An 18,777-nucleotide genomic window follows, 5' to 3' on the forward strand; every position below is an offset into this window, starting at 1 on the left:
CACCTGTTATGTTGGCTTTTGCTCTTACACTCCCTGCCAGGCCGTTTCTCTCTAGCACCAATTATGTGGCCTTTGCCTCTTACACTCGCCGCCAGGCCCATTTCTCCCTAGCACCTTTTATGTGGCCTTTGACTCTTACACTCGCCGCCAGGCCCGTTTCTCCCTAGCACCTGTTATGTGGCCTTTGCCTCTTACACTCGCCGCCAGGCCCGTTTCTCCCTAGCACCTGTTATGTGGCCTTTGACTATTACACTCCCCACCAGGCCCGTTTCTCTCTAGCACCTGTTATGTTGGCCTTCGTCTCTTACCCTGCCCACCAGGCCCGTTTCTCTCTCGCACCTGTTATGTTGGCCTTTGACTCTAAACTGCTCAGGAGCTCTGCTCTGAGGGCTGCGTCTTTTGAGAGGGTAAAGGTGTAGGCCAGGAGAGCCTGGCTGTAGAGACTGGTGACATTGCTGGCAGCTTCCCTCAGGTATTCCAAGCCCATAGCAACCTTGGTGTCCTAAGGAGAGACGAAACATCACACATATTAAACGGTCTTCAGAACCCGATGCCATAGCCACCTTTCCAATTCTTCTCTTAAGTCATTTACGGGTGTACGAAGTTACATGTTGCTGGCATGATTTATTTTAATAAGCCGAATTGTAATAATCGGATTGATTCCTCGCTCCCGCACTCTGTCTCGCAGCTCAGTGGTGTGCAGGATGTTCAAGCCAGAGTGGAGCTGCCAGGAAACAAGCTTGCCAGTCACCAAGATCCGCATATGGTTGTGTCTTTTCAGTTCGAACAGGATGCTGCCTATGATATGTGGAACGCATTTGGGATTTTACTAAGTACTATCCTGGAATTGTGCAAACTGGGAGTTTACAGGCAATGCCGAGCTGGTTAGCTTGCTGGGAATGTCAAGCTTACTGTGAACGTGAAACTAGGAGTTGTCAGGGAATTTCAAGCTTATGGGAAGGTCTACCTTAGATCTTACTGGGAAAGTAAAGCTTCCTGTGAATGTGAAATTGGTAGATCACTGGTAGATCACTGGGAATGCCCAGTCCGGATGTGAAGCCAATCCAAGAATCCTACTGGGAATGTGAAGCATAGTGTGAACGTGAAACTGTGAAGTTAGGCGTGAAAGTATGATATGGTGTGACACCATGTCACAATCTGCTATATCATAGTATATTGGCAGATAACATGACATTTCGTGGAATGACATGTCATTTTGAGAAGACATAAATCATGACATAATATGAAAGGACAAACATTGACATGTCATGAAATTCTATCTATCATGGCAAATTGTGACATGATGCATCACGACATCCAATTACATGACATAACATACTTGAATATCACGTATGATAGGGCGTATACCATAACATGGTGTGGCATATTATGACATATAGCATGGGATATATTAAAACATATGATGCCATTAAACACCATGGCATGACATCATTGTTCTGTGTGATGACCCAGAACCTCACAAAACATATCATGTTATAACATGATTAGATATAATCCAATGAACTATTGCATAACATCTCACAACATGACACATGTAATGACGTGGAAATGGCAAACATTGTGCTTTAAGCATGCTACTTAATGAAACATAACCTATCACAACATAGATTGACGTACGATTAGACATGACATGACCTATACTTTGACATAAATGTTACGACGTAGCACAACCTGTTATCGCGTTACAAGACATACATTCGCATATCATGACAATGTCGTGGCAGTACATATCATGACATCAGCTGTAGCGATATGGCACACGGCACAGCATAGCATTTCATGACGTGTATCATGAACAGACTTATCACAACATGACATATTTTGACATTATATCTATTCATCATACGCCACGTGAAAATGAGTAGTATAGCAAGGTTGTCAGAATTCTGTGTCTGGGACGAATTTATGGCAGGTATGAACTACTAGTTGTAGAGTTCATGCAAGTAGTAGATTTACGCTTAGGTTTCCAGTGGCACAATGAAAGAATGTGCGGGAGGGTTGGGGGTGTCACAGGTGCCACATGTGTGCTGTTGTTAGGTGCCGTGCTAACGCTATTGCACATGTTTTTATTGTGCCAGGGCCAAGACAAGCCATATGTGCTGAAGTGTTGTGGTTGCAGTGAGCAATGCAGGTGCAATGATGCTATTAGCATTGGCGTGGAGACACAAATTGTGATGGGACTTCTAACCTAGGAAATCCTGACATCACAACAGCGTGAAAACCAAACATGTTGAGTTTTTTCACGCACTACAACAGAGAAAATGCGGTCAGTGCTCAAGTGCTATGACAATGCAGGTTGGTGCATTCCCCAGCAATGTGTGTCATGAAGAAGTACTCAGAGGGAAGCGCTGTCACTGGCGCCACCCAGACCTGTCTGCCTGCAGCCTGGAGAGGGCTGGGTGTGGCAGTGAGCTACCTGGGACAGAGTCTTTACTGGTGTGTCCAACCTTGGTTGGAGCCTCAATGCACCTCCAGGCCCAGTGCCATCATGGGGAGCGGTGCCCAGGGACAATAAGGTCAGGCAATGATGGTTTGAATTGTAATTGGTTATTTATAACATGCTTAATACCCAGAGGTTTCTAAGCGCGGACCCGGGGATTGAACCTGTGTTGCACCGCGTCGTCTTGCCTCCAAGGAGAGCGCGTTGCTTCTTAGCTATCCTTCCGAGACTTTAAAGGGGGAGTTCACTCAAAATTTGTATTCTTTTAAAAGATGGGCCATAATAAAAATTATACATAAAACATATTTTTACAAAATGTTCCTATGTAAAATCTTCGGCAAATAATCCTCAGTCAGCACTAGGGGGCATCCATTTTGTGAAATGAAAGAGCCTCCTGTGTTTATGTTAACTCTGCTATGTGAGGTAAGATTTTGCAAAGTCCAACTGGTGTGGAACCTGAACAGACTTATCTCTTGGTATGAGGGACCCAACTCTTAATATAGGCCTGTACTACACAAGTCAGTAGAGTGGCTGAGCAGCCAGGCTTGCCTTAGAAGGGGTAATGTGAGCTGTAGAGTAGCACAATGAAATCAGCAAACACAAGGATCAAAGTAAACAAGTACACACTTAGAGTGACATTATATTCTTTAATTATATATACACAAGGCAAATAATCACACTAACAAGCAGCAACTACTAATAACATTTAATGGTAGAGGGAATAAAGCTATTTCAGAAACAATAATGCAGGTGAGCAATTTCTTTCTATGCTACACAGTACCAGCACACGGAGTGACATCAATAATGGCCAGTAATAGCATTTATATATCACCTTTACACATTGAGTTTGGGAGGGACGTTTCAGAAGAAGATAGAACACATTCGAGGAACTGTTACAATAGGATTTTCTCCCCTAGGGTTTGTAGGTAGTCTTTATTCCAGCAATAAGAGTGCCATACAATTAAAACCTTTGGGGGAACAAGCAATGCCAGAGCCAATATGGTTCAGAAGGAGAGCCTTTAGGAAACCAGGACAGCCAAAGTCAAAGAAAAAGTTAAACAGTCAGTAGTTCATTGAAGAAACCCAGGAGCTCAAGGGGAGGCTACCTGGAAGAGCACACACTGTTAGGACTGTACAAGGGACTTCTAGTTAACTCCAAAGTATTGAAAATAACACTTCCCAAGCCAGGAAGCACCGAAAATGGCAAAAGGTAATTAAACCCAAGCCTCACAGTACCTTAGAAATGAAGATGTTTCAGCTGACTTCCTTCCTGATGCAGTGATGCAGACCCTTGTTTCTGCTTCTTGGTCGTGGTGACGAAAGGGGGACTTCTGGTGGGCTACTGCTCCAGAGAGGGGCTTGACAGAAATGGATTCCACTTGATTCAGTGGCTCTTTGTGGTTTTGGTGCCTTTTTCTTGGCACCAGGGAGGAATGAATATCCTTGGTTGGATTTTCCTCTGTCACTCGGTCCTGAACTGAGGTGAGGGGACTTTTGACAAAGATATCCTGCCTCTGTAGTCTCACCCAGATGCCTGCGAAGTTTCAGCCAGATTCAATCTTCCAAAGAAGTTGCATTCGATAATGGTTTAAGTACCCCTGGTATTGGGATTCTGCAGCCCAGCAACGTCACAGCAAGTAAGGGGATGAGCCAAAATGAAGAAGGTCTAAAGGCTAATTGGTCCCACCAGCCTAAGGGAGGAAGTCATCCTTGGCGGATCTTACCTGTCAATGTGGAAACAGGGTAAGCACAGCTGCAAGACTTCACCAGTGCTTCCGCAGTTCTGGAAGGTGCTGCTTGTATCTCTTCTTGTCCTCTTCTTCGGATTCCTTGTTCCGGTGGTCGACTCTGCCTGTAGTCCCAAAATTCCCTACCTTATATACAAAATCCCATTAATTCACAGCCCTACAGTGGTCAATCACTCAGGGGGGGTTGTCCTCTAAATGAAACCGTAACACCTCTAATCTACGTTTTAATGCCAGGAAAAACAGAAGAACTGTACAGCTGTATATATAAAATAATACAAGAATCAATGCCTGAAAAGAACCCGGAAACTATGATCATGGACTATGAACAGGGACAAATGAACGCTTTTTCTAAAATATATCATGAGACACATATTCAAGGGTGCTTTTTTCATTTTAGTCAATCACTGTGGAAAAGAATTCAAAAATTAGGGTTAAGAACATTGTACATAGGTGATACCGAATTTCAGCACCAAATCAAACGATTATACGCATTAGCATTTGTAAGAGAGGACATGGTTACTACGTATTATGACACTTTGATTGCTTCTAGTTACTATACTAATCATGACGAACAGTTAAGCACATTACTAGACTACATGGAAAACACATGGATTGGGCAACTTACGAGACATGGAACAAGACGAAAAGGGAAATATGAAATTAAAATTTGGAATTGCTACACATCAGTCATTAAGAAAACCCCAAGAATGAACAATGTACAGGAGGGATGGCACAGCAGGATAAACAAAGAATTAAATTCACACAACCCAACATTATGGCACTTCCTTAAAAGTCTGAAAAAGGAGCACAGGAAATAAAGCTGTCCCAGACACTGTCACTCGAAAACCGACAAATGGCAAAAAGAAAATGCAGAGACCATGAAGAGAGAATATCGAGCATAGTGCAGAAGTCTGAAAAAACGGAGCCAATACAGTATCTTGAAGCAGTAGCATATAATCTAAAATGTTAAAGGAAAATAGAATGAACTCACCAAACAGAGAACTCCGGTTCCATGCAGGAAAACATGCATCCAGAAAGCAAAAATCCGATGTAAAATCCACCAAGTCCTTTTGAACATCCATCCACGAAACGAAACGAAAAGATGCATCCAGAAAGTGAAAATCCAATTTAAAATCCAAAGAAAGACAGTGATCCAGAAGTTGCAAAAAAAAACATCAGTTGGTGAAATAAGCAGATCCGTTAAAAAACCCATCAAAAACACGATCTGACACAATAAAATCCATCCAGAAGAAAAAGAAACGTTGAAAAATCCATCAAAAAAAAATACAGGAAAAAAATAATCCATAAGCAGGTCCGGAGCGCGAGCAACAGGCATCCTACAGGGAAGAAGGAACTTCAAAAATGGCGTCTAATTCGCGTACGTACGACGTCATGCGTTACAAAGTTTATTAAAGTTGGATTTACAATAGCATTAAAAAATAGTGAAATAGCACCATCTAGCGGTAAAAGTTGGAAACACAGTTATAACTTGTTCTGTTTAAAATTACATTGCAAATATTTATTTATTTAACAAATAACACTAAAGAATTGTATTATGAAATAAAAATAAATAAAAAACTTACAAATACAAACTGTATTACTGTACAATGTTTAAATAACAATAGAAAAAAGAAATTAACATTTATAAATAACATTAGAAAAAAAGCAATTACAAAAGCACAATACATATATATAATCACAAATGTAGTTTAATGCATTTCGACCAAAAAAAATACAAACGACCAAAATGCATTTCGAGATAATTGTAATTCGACCATATTTATTCAACTAAATTAATTTCGACCAGTTTTTATTCGACCATTTGTCTGGACACCCCATTTTGTCCCTTGCCTTCACCGAGGTTGAGTAACCCCGGTTTTTCTTATTTGGGCATGCAGCCTTCCGCGAAAACCAATCTCTTTCGTGGGCTTCTGCCTTTCAGGTGTGTTTGCCGGGGAAGCGGGTTGGGACTGTCTGGTCCCAATCCACGCTGCTGGTGCCAGGATTTCTGGAGTACCTGAATGACTGAGACCACTGTGGGCCATGATTGCTCCACTACTGGGATGCCTGCAGGAGAGCAGATCTTTGATAGGAAGTCCTCGATTTTGGTGCATCCATTCCAGGTCGATTACTTGTGTTCTCACCGAACTACAGAAGGATCCAAGCATTCTGCATGAAGAAACATACTAGTGAAACTGCCGGAGATGCGTTGGAAGGTTTTGGCACCTTTTGCCTTCTGCTGCCCCATCAGACCGCTGCATTCTTCTTCCATCAAGAAGACCTGCCAAGGAGCTTCACCCATTTGGAGTAGTGGGAACAACTACTATAGGAACCCCCCTGTTTACTACCGAAAGGAGCCCATTCAGAAGTGTTCCTAGGCCATACAGTGAACTGTCCAGCTCTACCTCAGGGTATCCTGCAGAAACACTGCCGAGACTTGGAGCATTGCTTGCTTGTGGCCCTGTGCATTCTCCCACCAAATTACGCAGGCCTAGCTCCTCTGGGTCTCGAATTATGAGAGTGTGTAACGCTGCCTGCATCTGTGATTCCTGCATCACTACCTGTTGTTGACGATCTCTGTAGATCCATTGCTGTTCTGCTCTCCTGAGCCCTGAAACCTGCTGTACCAAAATGTTCTTCATACCTCTTTCAGAAGCTAATAAAAGGCAACTGTCCCGTCATGGACAATCGTATCACCCTCCGCAGCCGCTGAGACCAGGAGCACCACGAAACTGCAGGACTCGAACCTACTACCAACCGCGACTAAACTGGTAAAGTATGGTCCAGGCTGTGCTAAGGGTCAGTGAATATTTGCATCACTTACCGGTGGCCCCCCTGGCAAAACCGATCCCTTTAATGCACAAGTATCCCTTAAAAGGTATTCAAACTTGGCTTGATTAGCCTGCGCTCCCTAGCTATTCTCACCATTTGAACACTGCTTTGCCACCAAGGGCAAGGCCAACTTGAATAGTGGGAATCAATTCTTCATTGCCTCAAGCTCCTCCCTGACTTGCTGCAGCCCTCCCAAGAAGACCCGCTTTCTGCTTCAACTGCGCAATCGTGAGTTTTTAAGCATAACTTTACTGTTGAGCACAAGGCTCCACTCTTCTTAAGGTTGAACTCGAAAGTTAGGGAACAAACTCCGAAGAATTGCCTAATGCTATAACAGTGTTAAATCAACCCTCTCTTTACAGGTTGTGGCTAGATTTTACCACTGTAGTGCATACGAAATGTGATGTATACATAAATGTGAGACAACTGCATTCGCATTGCTAAAGTTACTTGTGTCTATTGGTCCGGCCGATAATAATTGTATAGATATTTTTCATATACACTTGTCTAAGAATAATTTGTGGTCCGTTGCTGTGTGTGCTAATTCTGGGCTTCCGATCACTCTCATCCCTCCTGATACTTAATCCTGACCACCTGCTAAGCTACTTAGGTTGATCTGGCTTGTCCAGAAGGTTCCCCTGTTTCACTAAACCGAGGGTAGCCTCCTAAACCTCTGCCCACCAAGTCATAGTTTAGAAATCCATCTTAACAAATTGATGTACAGCGGTGGGATAAGATCGGAGGTACCCAGCATTGTGCACTGGTAAGGTACCCAGGTTACACTTACATGAGAGACACAGTGTTCTTAGGTTAACATTAACTGTAAGCCACCTGCCATCACCTATAATATGGAAGCAATTACGGAAATTGCTTTTAGTGCCTCTAGATCTGAGACACTAAGAACAATTTGAACCGAAAGGGGCCTGTCGGTCACTGATACTAAATCCAAAATGATCCAAAGGATTACATATTGGCAAGAAATACAGATTCTGGCTTTGCTCTCCTGTGATAGTGAAGAAGGTACTGGGGCTATCCCAAGTACCAGTAATGTATTGACTCGTGCTACTGTAGAGAGAAGCAATGCTGATGATTATGAAGATGTGTCCTCTGTTTCCCTGACCGGCTCTGGGGCTGAGGCCATGCTGGAATTCAAGAAGCAGGAGCTGCTGTTTAAGCAGATGGAGCTTGAATTTCGCATGGCTAAACTGGATTTGAAGAGGTCAGAGAAGCAGAAGGACAGGGACCACCAGTTTGGTAGACTGCAAGGCACCAATGGTTCCACTAGAGGGTCTGCTAATGGGTCTAGCCCCTCCTCCCGTCCTAGATTTCTGAACGATCTGCTTAGTGTATATGATGACAAGAATGACATTATGGACTGATTGACTGCATTTGAGTATGCATGTGAGTTACAAGAAGTAGTGGACGCTGATAAGACTGCATGGTTCTTGAGTCGACTACCCCATTCTGGCTGCAGTGCTATTATGGATATGTCAAAAGCTGACAGAAAAAACTTTGCAAAATTGAAGCAAACTCTGGTCTTAAAGTTTGGGGAGACTCCTGCCCAATACTTGAAAAATTTAGAGAATACAAAAAGAAAGAAGGTAATACTTGGGTTTCTTATGTTTGCAAAAGTGCAGTTGCCTAAGTGTAGTTGCTTTCTGGCTGCCCCTGTTGCCCGATATCCTTGCTGCCGGTGGAAAAGGCTGTTGGACTTTGCAACTTTTCGTGGGCTCATGGACTCATGGACAGAAGCGTGCTTGGCCCTGCCTCCACTCCCATAATTCATTGTTATTCAGCTTGCAAGCGCATTTGCAAAAGTGCAGTTGCCTAAGTGTAGTTGCTGTCTGGCTGTCGCTGTTGCCTGCTATACTTGCTGCCGTGGAAAACGTTGTTGGACTTTGCAACTTTTCGTGGATTCATGGACAGAAGCGGTACGGACTGAGTCCTTTTCCACGAACTTCATAGGCAATAACGGCTAACGACATATGGCAGCCGAGCTCCTACTCATTGTTTTTTTTGTTTCCTTCTTTTCGTTTCTAACAGTGCTTGGCCCCGCCTCCACTCCCAGGATCCATTGTTATTCAGCTTGCACATGCATTTGCAAAAGTGCAGTTGCTTAAGTGTAGTTGCCGTCTGGCTGTCTAGCTGGAGAGTGGGAGGTGGAGGCTACAATCCAACATGGTAAGATTAGAAAATAACAGTTAAAGATCACACGAATTAACCATTATCATGTCTGTACATGTATATTTTTTAAAGTCATGCATGCCTGCACCTCTGTCTTTGCCTTTGCCGCATGTGATGGCGAGGCATCAAGTTTAACTGCATCTCTGGCTAGAATATCCTTATTGACCTTCGCATTATAATTACGCTGTTCACAAAAATCTCAACGATCGAACTCACTTTCAGCCGACATGCGTTCTTTTTGTGTACTGGATTCAAAACAAAAAATGAAAGATTTACCTGAAATGAGCCATCAAACAAGCTCAGACAAAACAATCTCCGAGACAGGCAATTTACCAGAATTACTTAACGGTGGTGAGATGGGTTTAGTTTCAGTTTTGAAAGAACCTCAACAAAATGTCCCCTCTATTCCACTATTGTGTTATGTTATGTTATGTTATTGTGCTTATACCGCGCCAAAGCCCGTAGGCATCCAGGCGCCGAGAGAGCTGAGTACAGAGAACAGAGACTACCACAGGGGATTACTCTAATAGTAGAGATGCGTTTTCAGTTGCTTTCGAAATGCAAGAAGATCTGTTGTCTTGCGCAGGGATATGGGCAATGCATTGCCTTAGCTCCCTGGGTGTAAAAGGCCCTTCCAGAGCCTCGAGAGCGTTTAACTCGGTGCTGAACCAAAAGATGGCCTTCAGCTGACCTGAGGTTTCTCTTGGGCTGGTATATGCCAATGACATCCTTGAGGTAAGCAGGAGCACTGCCAAAGATGAATTTATGGCAAATAGTTAACAGTTTAAAAAGAATTCTGCGTTCCACAGGAAGCCAATGCAATTTTTTTCTAGCTGCAGTGGTAGGTTCTGAGTGCTTCATTTGAAAAATAATGCGAATAGCTTTATTTTGAATTTTTTGTAGCTCTTGGGTTTCTGCTTTACTTGCACCACCTAAGAGTGCATTGCAGTAATCAATACGAGGCAAGATAACGGCTCTCACGAGCTTGATGCAGTTGTCGACCGAAACTAGAGGCGCAACTTGCCTAAGCACTTTGAGGTGGTAATTTGTGCTGACAGTGATGGCTGCAACATGTGCTTCGCAGTCTACACTGCTGTCCATGTATGTACCCAAGGTTTTTACCTTCTGCACAGTGTTGATGAAGCTACCATCTATCGTGAACCCAGTATATTCCTGCCCCAGCTTGAGTTGTGCCTGGCGTGGGCCAAAGATCATGAGCTCAGTTTTTGTAGCGTTCAGACATAACCAGTTGGTGGACATCCACTGCTTGATCAGTTGGTAAACTGCGTTTACTGCACATTGATCTTTGTCATAAACGCCAGTGATGTTAAGAACCAGCTGGAAATCATCTGCATAGTTACAGAAAAAGGTCTGGAAGAGGTCTAATTCGTAGCACAGAGGAAAAATGTAGATGTTAAACAACAATGGGGAAAGACATGCTCCCTGGGGCACACCACATGTTATGGTTTGAGACCCAGAGGAACTGTCTCCCCATTGCACCTGTGACCGACGGCCTTCCAGGAATGCTCTCAACCAAGTTAAGGCATTGTCGGAGAGGCCTCCAACAGTTCGCATTCTGTCGAGTAGGATTTTGTGATCTAGCAGGTAGAAAGCTGCCGATAAGTCTAGCAACATCAGCAGCCCCGGCTTGCTATCTTCTAGTCTAGAGAGCATATATGTCTGCAGGTCCAGAAGCGCGCTTTCTGTGCCATGATGGCTTCTGAACCCTGACTGTTTAGCATGCAAGATGGCGGCTGTCTGGACATGGGCCTGTAGCTGGATGGTTGCTATCTTGTCAATAAGTTTTAAGAAAAACAGAGTGTTGGTGATGGGCCTAAGATTTGCCGCATCGGTGGGATCAAGACCTGCTTTTTTTAGCAGTGGTGATACTGCTACGTTTTTTATTGATTGGGGAATCACACTTGTACGGAAGGAAGCGTTTGCAAATCTGCAGAGAACTAACTGACACCACTTTGGAAACCGCATGCATTACAGGGGATTTACAGCCAGCTCAAATGCAATCCCTAAACACAAGTTTACATTCAGAACTGTTGCCATTTCCACTGAAGGCTCCGGCTATTTGTTCAGAGCTAGCGCAATACAAATTACGTGAGGCGCATGAGGCCCTAACAATAGCAGGAGTGATAGACGATGATGCGTTAGATTTCAGGAACACCACTAATAATACATGTCCCAATTCTCAAGATATATTGTACATTTGTTCTAACAGTGGTGATTTGATTCAGTTGCACGAAGAACAAGATATTGGCAACCGGACAAATAATGCAGTGAGTACATCAGTACATAAAGAAGATGCGATACCAGGGAATGAACTAGAAATATCGAAATCGCCAATGATGTTCGACAGATCACCAAGTCATTCCTCGAGCAAGTCTTTATCTTTTATAGCTCCCACTCCACTGCGCTCGAGATTTTACGAATTGGCTGAGGAACGACAATATTTTATTTGTGATCAACAGCACAATCGATTCTCATTTCCAGAAGCGCCAGAGTTGAACAACACACTAAGTGCCATGAACACGGCACTTTTAACGGTAGCAAGATTGTATGAAGTTCTAGATGAGAAAATGAATTAAAAAATGAATATGCTAACGCAGATATTGAAAGAGACCAAAGGGTCTGCATTTTGCATTGAAAGGGGAAACTGTCAATTAGATGGTTTAGATACCGCGAAGAAGGCGAATGGAGGGCTGAAAAACCAAGGGATAGTAATCACACTTCAGAGGAATTTGTAAACCAAAAGAAAATTCATTCTCCGGGCCCTGATCAAATACTTGTCCAAACATTACTGATTAATGACCTTCAAACAAATAGTAACGAAGTCGGGAGTGTAACCGTGGGCTTGACAAAAAATATAAAACAGGCCACGTGTGCCATTAAAATTAGCTCTCCTGGCAATCTTGCAGCAACGAAAGCAGGTAACTCTTTTGACGTGTTTACTAACTGTATAAACAAGCCTTGGCATAATAAGAGAACCGTCTTGACGGAGGAGAAAAGAAAAAAAAATAATGCAGTCAAAACAATTATACACAGACAAGTCTAAAACGAAAACAAGGAGATTTATTAAAATTCTATCTACGGCAATGAAAAGAAAGGGCTCAGCGCAAGTATTAAATGCCAAATCAACAGAAAAAGATGGCAATTCTAAATCAATGAATTACAAACCATTAAATGATTTGGTGGCTATAGCGTCCACCAAGCAGGGGCCCGAAGCTCGGAAATATAGACGACCACAGTCCCAAACATCGAACCAGTTTTGGTTGATAAAACCAAATCAGCAACTGCCTCAATGCAAACTTAAGGGAAAAGATAAGAACCTCAATTGCGCTCTATATATCTCAAAATCAAGGCGCTGGGCACAACATCTGTAACAATCAAATAGTGCTGACAGTAATTCCAAATTTCTCTTCGCTCATAAAAGGGCCCACCTCGAATCAACCTGAGAGTCACAAAGATTTGGTCCCTGTGAATATACTTAGAAATAGTGAATCCGCGACTGGAAATAGGCGATAACTTCCACACTCTAAATCAGTGAGAGATTTGATTAATCCATCAGATAATAGTTTGGACAAGTATAAAAATCACCAACGCCTGTTGCTTAAATGCAGAGATCATCCCTTTATAAAATATGTTCTCAATAGAGCAAGTATTTTGAATATCTTCTCAGAAATACCCGCCCTGGCAGACCTCTCCTCCACGGATATCGACTTTTTTGAATTCATGGATCACGGAGACCTAACGGAAGCCAGGCTTTATATTCGATCAGGAGTGATACTAAATGCACTCTGGCAAGCTAGGATTACCTTGTATTATATTGGATTTATCTTGATCCAAGAGACTGCCCAAAATAAGGAGTTAGAATTGCCACACAAAGGACCTAAACTAGGGATCTATGGTAGTACAAGGAGAGAGTGGCAGGATGCCCCTCAGCTCTCAAGTTCCAATGACACATGGCAAGAAGAACAAGGGAGAAGATTATAATGACTCCCGGTCTTTGAAAACATTAGCTTACTTTCTTGGAACATGAGAGGCCACAGGCATTTTATTAATTCACCAAACAATGACCTCACCAATTATGACATCATCGTGTTCCAAGAACCATGGCTCACAGATTCTCCGGTTTGGGACATGTATACAATCCTAATGATACCGGCTATAACTAAAGCCAGTGGAAGTCCAATGAAAGGTCTTCTTTTGGCGATTAAAAAAATCAGAAAACTCCAAAAGCCAAGTTTGTATTTCACCTTCGCCATGCTTTCAGATAGTAAAGTTGTCGAGAGGCTCAATGATTATTGTCATCATCAATGTATACTGGGACAAACAACATCTAGCCTCAGACATCTTTTTTGAATATTTAAATTCTATACTTGAAAACCTAATGCTCGATACCACTATAAATCATACTCTTATCTTGGGAGATTTGATTCTCTATTCTTTGTCCCATGAGGCTGCTAAGAAAACAGCGGATGAAATATGTTGGGACACATTGATGATGGAAAGGAATTATGTTATGTTGAATGGAGCAGTGCCGGGTGACATAACACCACATCCCACGTGGCACAGAGAGCACCAACAGGCCTTTCTCAACTATGTCTTTGCAGACAAGCAGTTCTTGAATATGGCCGAGTCTTTGGTCATTAAACCATCCACCGTAAGTGATCACAATCAGTTATGCCTTCCTGGGGCTTGGCCGAGCCCTCAACAGAATATACTGGTAAATGATCACGTGGCAAACATCTTGGTAAACAATGCAGGCAATCACGTAAGATGGACCAAAGCCAAACTAGTACAATACGAACACATACTTTTATGAACCCTTCAAACAACAGATAATCAGGAGGCAGGATGTTATATACAGTCCATGCAAATATTTACACACGGGAAGTTGTCTAATTGACATCGCGCTAATGGGCATCTCCATGTCTTTGATTTGGAATTAAAGGCGAAAAAGTTACAATTAAGGAAAAATATTTGGAACCTGAAATTTGAAACTCGGTGAGATGGTGAGACCTCTATGGTGAGACCTCACCTAAGAAACCAATTAAAGTCAGCATATAAAAAGTGGTTACGAGGGATACGGTCAGTCCAATACCAAAATGACAGGGAGCGTATGATGGAACACATTATATCTAAATCTTCAGGTGGGATTTGGGTCCTCCTGAATGAAGATTCACACAAAAAGCAAATTTCTGTCCAAATTTCTGTTTTCTTAGTATCTTAAATTATAATCATAGCTTCTCATTTGATGTAGATGATATACTACATTGTTTGTCTAAGCTCAGTTGTTACAAAGTGGTTACATCTTATATTTATTTTGGGATATGTGTTAACAATCATCCTAGAGACACTCCTTATGAAGACCGCATCAGAACTAAACAGCTTACAGCACTATCTCAAACTTTGGAATTGGAAACCCTATTCATACTAGTCTAAAATAGAAGGCCTCTACTGAAAAAAAGCTTTATGCTTACTAATGTCAGAGTCACTGCCAATAATCAGATATGAATTGGGTTTAATCTCTTTATATGCCATGTGCAAATGGAAAGTATGCTCTCTCTATGGAAAATGTATAATGGATGAGGCAGAGAATGGTCTTGTGAAATTAATATCAGCCTACATGTTAACAGCTCCAGATGAATTTTCCAAGACATGGCATACCAAAGCTCAAAAAGTCATGCTCGGTGCAGGTATTTTTCGGAAACTCTGCTAATTGGGAACCCACTTAAAGCAAAACTTTAATTATGAGATTATGATTGGATGCAAACCAGATCACGATGCATGCAATACCAAAAGTTCAAACAAAATCCATTTGCATTTAAAAGGTATGGCAATCCTGTCCTCTATCTTATTAAATCGCCCCACCTGCGCCATTATACTGACATCTTGCGCTTTAGGTTGAATATATGGCCAACCAAAGAAATACTGTGCAAAAGGAACATTTTAACTCAGGAAGATATACTGTGTCGGTTCTGCTATCAGGCAAAGGAAACCTTGAGACATTTGGTGATAGACTGTAGTCAATTGTTAACACAAATATGTATATATTTCAAATGCCACTTTGAAAAGAATGTACATTTAAACCATGACCAATTGTGGGATCTATTATTTCATACTAATAGAAAAAGTGTAAGATACGCCATAATTAACTGACTTGGAAATCTAGGATTGAAAGGAAAAACCGGAGATCATATAGTGAGCACGTGTTTGAAAAATGGTCATTAGAAATACCTCTGTAAATCACCTTTGAGATAAATAGCGCCAATGGTGCAAGGGTAAATTATATGAGTAATGAGTAATGAACTCACAATGTTTTATTATATTGTATTCTTTGATTTGCCAAATTTTATTATTGTTAATTAATTGTTGTTTTTTGTTTTTATAACCAGGTTGTACTTCTTTTTCATGTTGAAAGATCGAGATTTATCTTGGCCGAAGCAACAACCATAAAAAAATAAAAATATGTTGCTGACTCTTTTTAAAAAACTTGACTGGCTGGGTGGAAGGATACAAGCACACCACCTTTGAGGGTATTATATATCTTTTCATGCTTAAACATATTTTTCTGCTTCTTGTTCCCCTGAGCATAAGCAGCACTTGGCTGACTCTAAGGAGATAGACACTAAGAAGTTAGCCATTACAGCATATTTATGGGTGTCACAAAGAGTGTCCCATAAGGACAAGCCTGCTTATGGTAAGCAGGAAGAGGGGAAAAGCACAAAGATAAGGAGGTTGGAGGATCTGAAAAATCTTCCTCTCAGAAGGGGCACAAACATTTTAAAAAGGGTAAGTCACCTGAGAACAGTCAGAGTGCTAGCTTGGGTTACAATACGCCTCCCTATGTACACTGACCCAGTGTATCTTGTGTGGCCTGTGGAGCAAGTGACCATGTGAAGGGGGACCCCAGATGTAAGGTCAAAATGTTGGGGGTCCACTCTGTGAGTCTGGCCTTCCCCTCCTATGAGGAGAAAGAGATCAAATGGGCATCCTTTTCCTCAGACACCTTCCCCAGTAGGATAGAATCTGAGGTAGTCTTAGTTTCCCTGAGTTCCTGGGAGCCAAGCGTTTCATAGGCTTATGCTAGTATACCTGACAACACCAAGCACTACTTTAAGGACAGTGTGCTCATCAATGGAGTAGACACTCCAGCCTTTAGGGATAGTGGGGCCAGCAGAACCAATGTGGATGCCACTATGGTCAACCAGGAAGAGCTTTCCAGAGCTCCCCTGATGCGTACCTAGTTAGCTGATGGCCCCCTGCTCAAGTTCCCAGTAATGCCTGTGTTAAGATGGATTTCTGAACTCTGACCTGGTGGGCAGAGGTTTAGAAGGCAGCCTAGTTTCTTGGAACAGGGCAACCTTCTGTACATGCCAAGCCAATCAAGGTAGCATTGGCAGTGGTCAGGACTAGATCTCAGGAGGGGTGAGGATGATCGAAAGCCCACAATGAGCACACGCAGTAAACAACACCACAAATGACTCTCAGTGAGGTGTATATTTCAAAAATACATATACATTTATTAAAGGCCTTTTAAGTCAAACACAAGATTAAACCACAGTAATTATTAACTATTCTAACACAACCATATACTAGGGAACATATATACCGTAACTATTATCCAAGCAATATTAAGCAAGTATGGATCCGCAACCTGTAACAGAAGAGGGTCAGACAGTGCAAATATACTTTAGGCAATTCTTCAGGAATCACAACCCTAAGTAATAGGCAGTCCAACCCCTATGAAGTGTGGAGTTTTGTGCTCAAAAGTACATTCAGCGTGGCAGCTCTCGATCATGCGTTAAAGTACAAAACGGGTCTCTTCAAGGGGCTGTAGTGTTGCTGGAAGGGGGTGAAGTGATGAAGAATAACAGTCCACTATTCACGGAGGGTCTCCACAAGAGGGCAGAGTGATTTCCATGAATCGGGAATAGGATGGTAGCAAAAGCTACCCTAACAAAGGAGAGTGGCCCTTGGGGGACACTTGTGCATTAAAGTATATGGATGCACCAGGGGCCACCAGTAGGTGTTGCAAGTACTCACCGACCCTCTATGCAGTCCGGACCAAACTTTGCCAGTCAAGTCCAGTACGCTCGCAGGTTCGAGTCCTGCAGTTTTGCTGCTCTCTGGTTTTCAGGGGCTGCGTTCCAGGACCTCAGTCCGTGTCAGGACAGTGACCTTTTCTCCGCTTCTGGGGAAGGGATCAGGCCAGTTCCACTGCAGGTCATCTTAGGGCACAGGAAGCCACAACAGCAAGGCATCCGTGAAGCTCGTCATCACAGCTGGGTGACACGGGTACTGTGTAGGCTCGAGTTCGGGCAGACTCTGCTAATTCCAAACCTAGGAATGCTAGGTGTGCTAGGTGTATGATAATTGGTGGGAGAGTGCCTTCTACCAAGAGCCTATGGTTTCCAAAGTCTGAAGTCAAAACTCAAGACGGCGGCGATTCCAAAGCAAAGTTCCCGTACCAGCTGGTCAGTTCACTGGGTGGTCCAGGAACACATCCGAAGGGGCTTGTTTGCAGGTTACACAGGAGGTGCTGAGAGTAGTTGGTCCTACTACTCCAATTGGTCAAAGTGCCCTTGCAGGCCTGTGATCGATGAGAAACAGGAGCTCCAACGGGACAACAGTGGGGTCAGGGTGCCAAATTTTCCAGCAGGTCACCAGCGGTTCCACAGATCTGTTTCTTCAGTTCAGGATACTTTGCTCCTTTACTAAGTTCAGTGTGAACTCAGAAAATCGACCTGGAATGGGTCTAGAGTGCCTTCTCTTATCCAAAGTTGTCTTCACACCAAAATGAAGGGCAACCAATGGAAAGTCTGCGAACATTCAACCATCCCAGACATGGACAAATCATGGACCGCAGCGGTCCCAGTCATCTCAGACCACCAGACATCGAGGCACCCAGGATGTGTATTGTAAATGGACAGCTCCGGCCCACATCCTGGGTGCACACATACAAGGCATGCAGAGGCCCTTGAAAGCTTTGGTTTGCGCGAGACCCTTCATGCCCAAATAAGGATTTTCCTGTGTCTGACCTGGGGAAGACTAAGGGACAAAATGGCCAAAGGACAGAACAAAGGACTTTATGGCATGACAATTTTAGGCACTGGCCACTGTCCTGGGCCAAACGCGGCTAACACATTTTAGACCATTGAAAAGAGTAAAAAATGCTTTGAAAGTAACTGCTGCCACCAGTTCTGTCCTGGGCACACTTGTACATTCACCAAAAATCCTTTGAGGGTGGGTAGGAAAAAGAGACCCCAGTGCACTGTACTGTAAGGTACATTGTGCACTGATAAAAAGTTACGAAGAATTGTCAACAAAGTGAAAGACTAAGGGAAACAATGCCTCCCAGTACTGACAGTCTGAAGGGCATATCAGTTTCCCCATAACAAAATGAGCAAAAGCCCAGCAGAGTACAGCAGAAGGATGGGCTCCACTGGTAAAAGTCAGGCTAGGCTGATCAAACAAGGGCAAAAAGTTGGGGGGTTCACAACTGGAGGGAAAATGACACATTAATGGAAATCTTTCTTA

At 42.9% G+C, this 18,777-nt stretch overlaps 1 protein-coding gene across 2 annotated transcripts in view; it reads right to left on the reverse strand.

The window, feature by feature from the left end:
- The window catches only part of LOC138580218 (alpha-2-macroglobulin-like protein 1), a 1,051,822-nt gene that overhangs the window by 237,850 nt on the left and 795,195 nt on the right, over positions 1 to 18,777 (reverse strand). For both annotated transcript variants that reach the window (XM_069650580.1, XM_069650579.1), the window contains one exon: positions 340 to 502. In XM_069650580.1, the coding sequence (XP_069506681.1) occupies positions 340 to 502 (163 nt within the window). The remainder of the gene's footprint in view (positions 1 to 339; positions 503 to 18,777) is intronic.

Source organism: Ambystoma mexicanum, chromosome 3p (assembly GCF_040938575.1).
Source record: "Ambystoma mexicanum isolate Mex_15411 chromosome 3p, UKY_AmexF1_1, whole genome shotgun sequence".
Lineage (NCBI taxonomy): Eukaryota > Metazoa > Chordata > Amphibia > Caudata > Ambystomatidae > Ambystoma > Ambystoma mexicanum.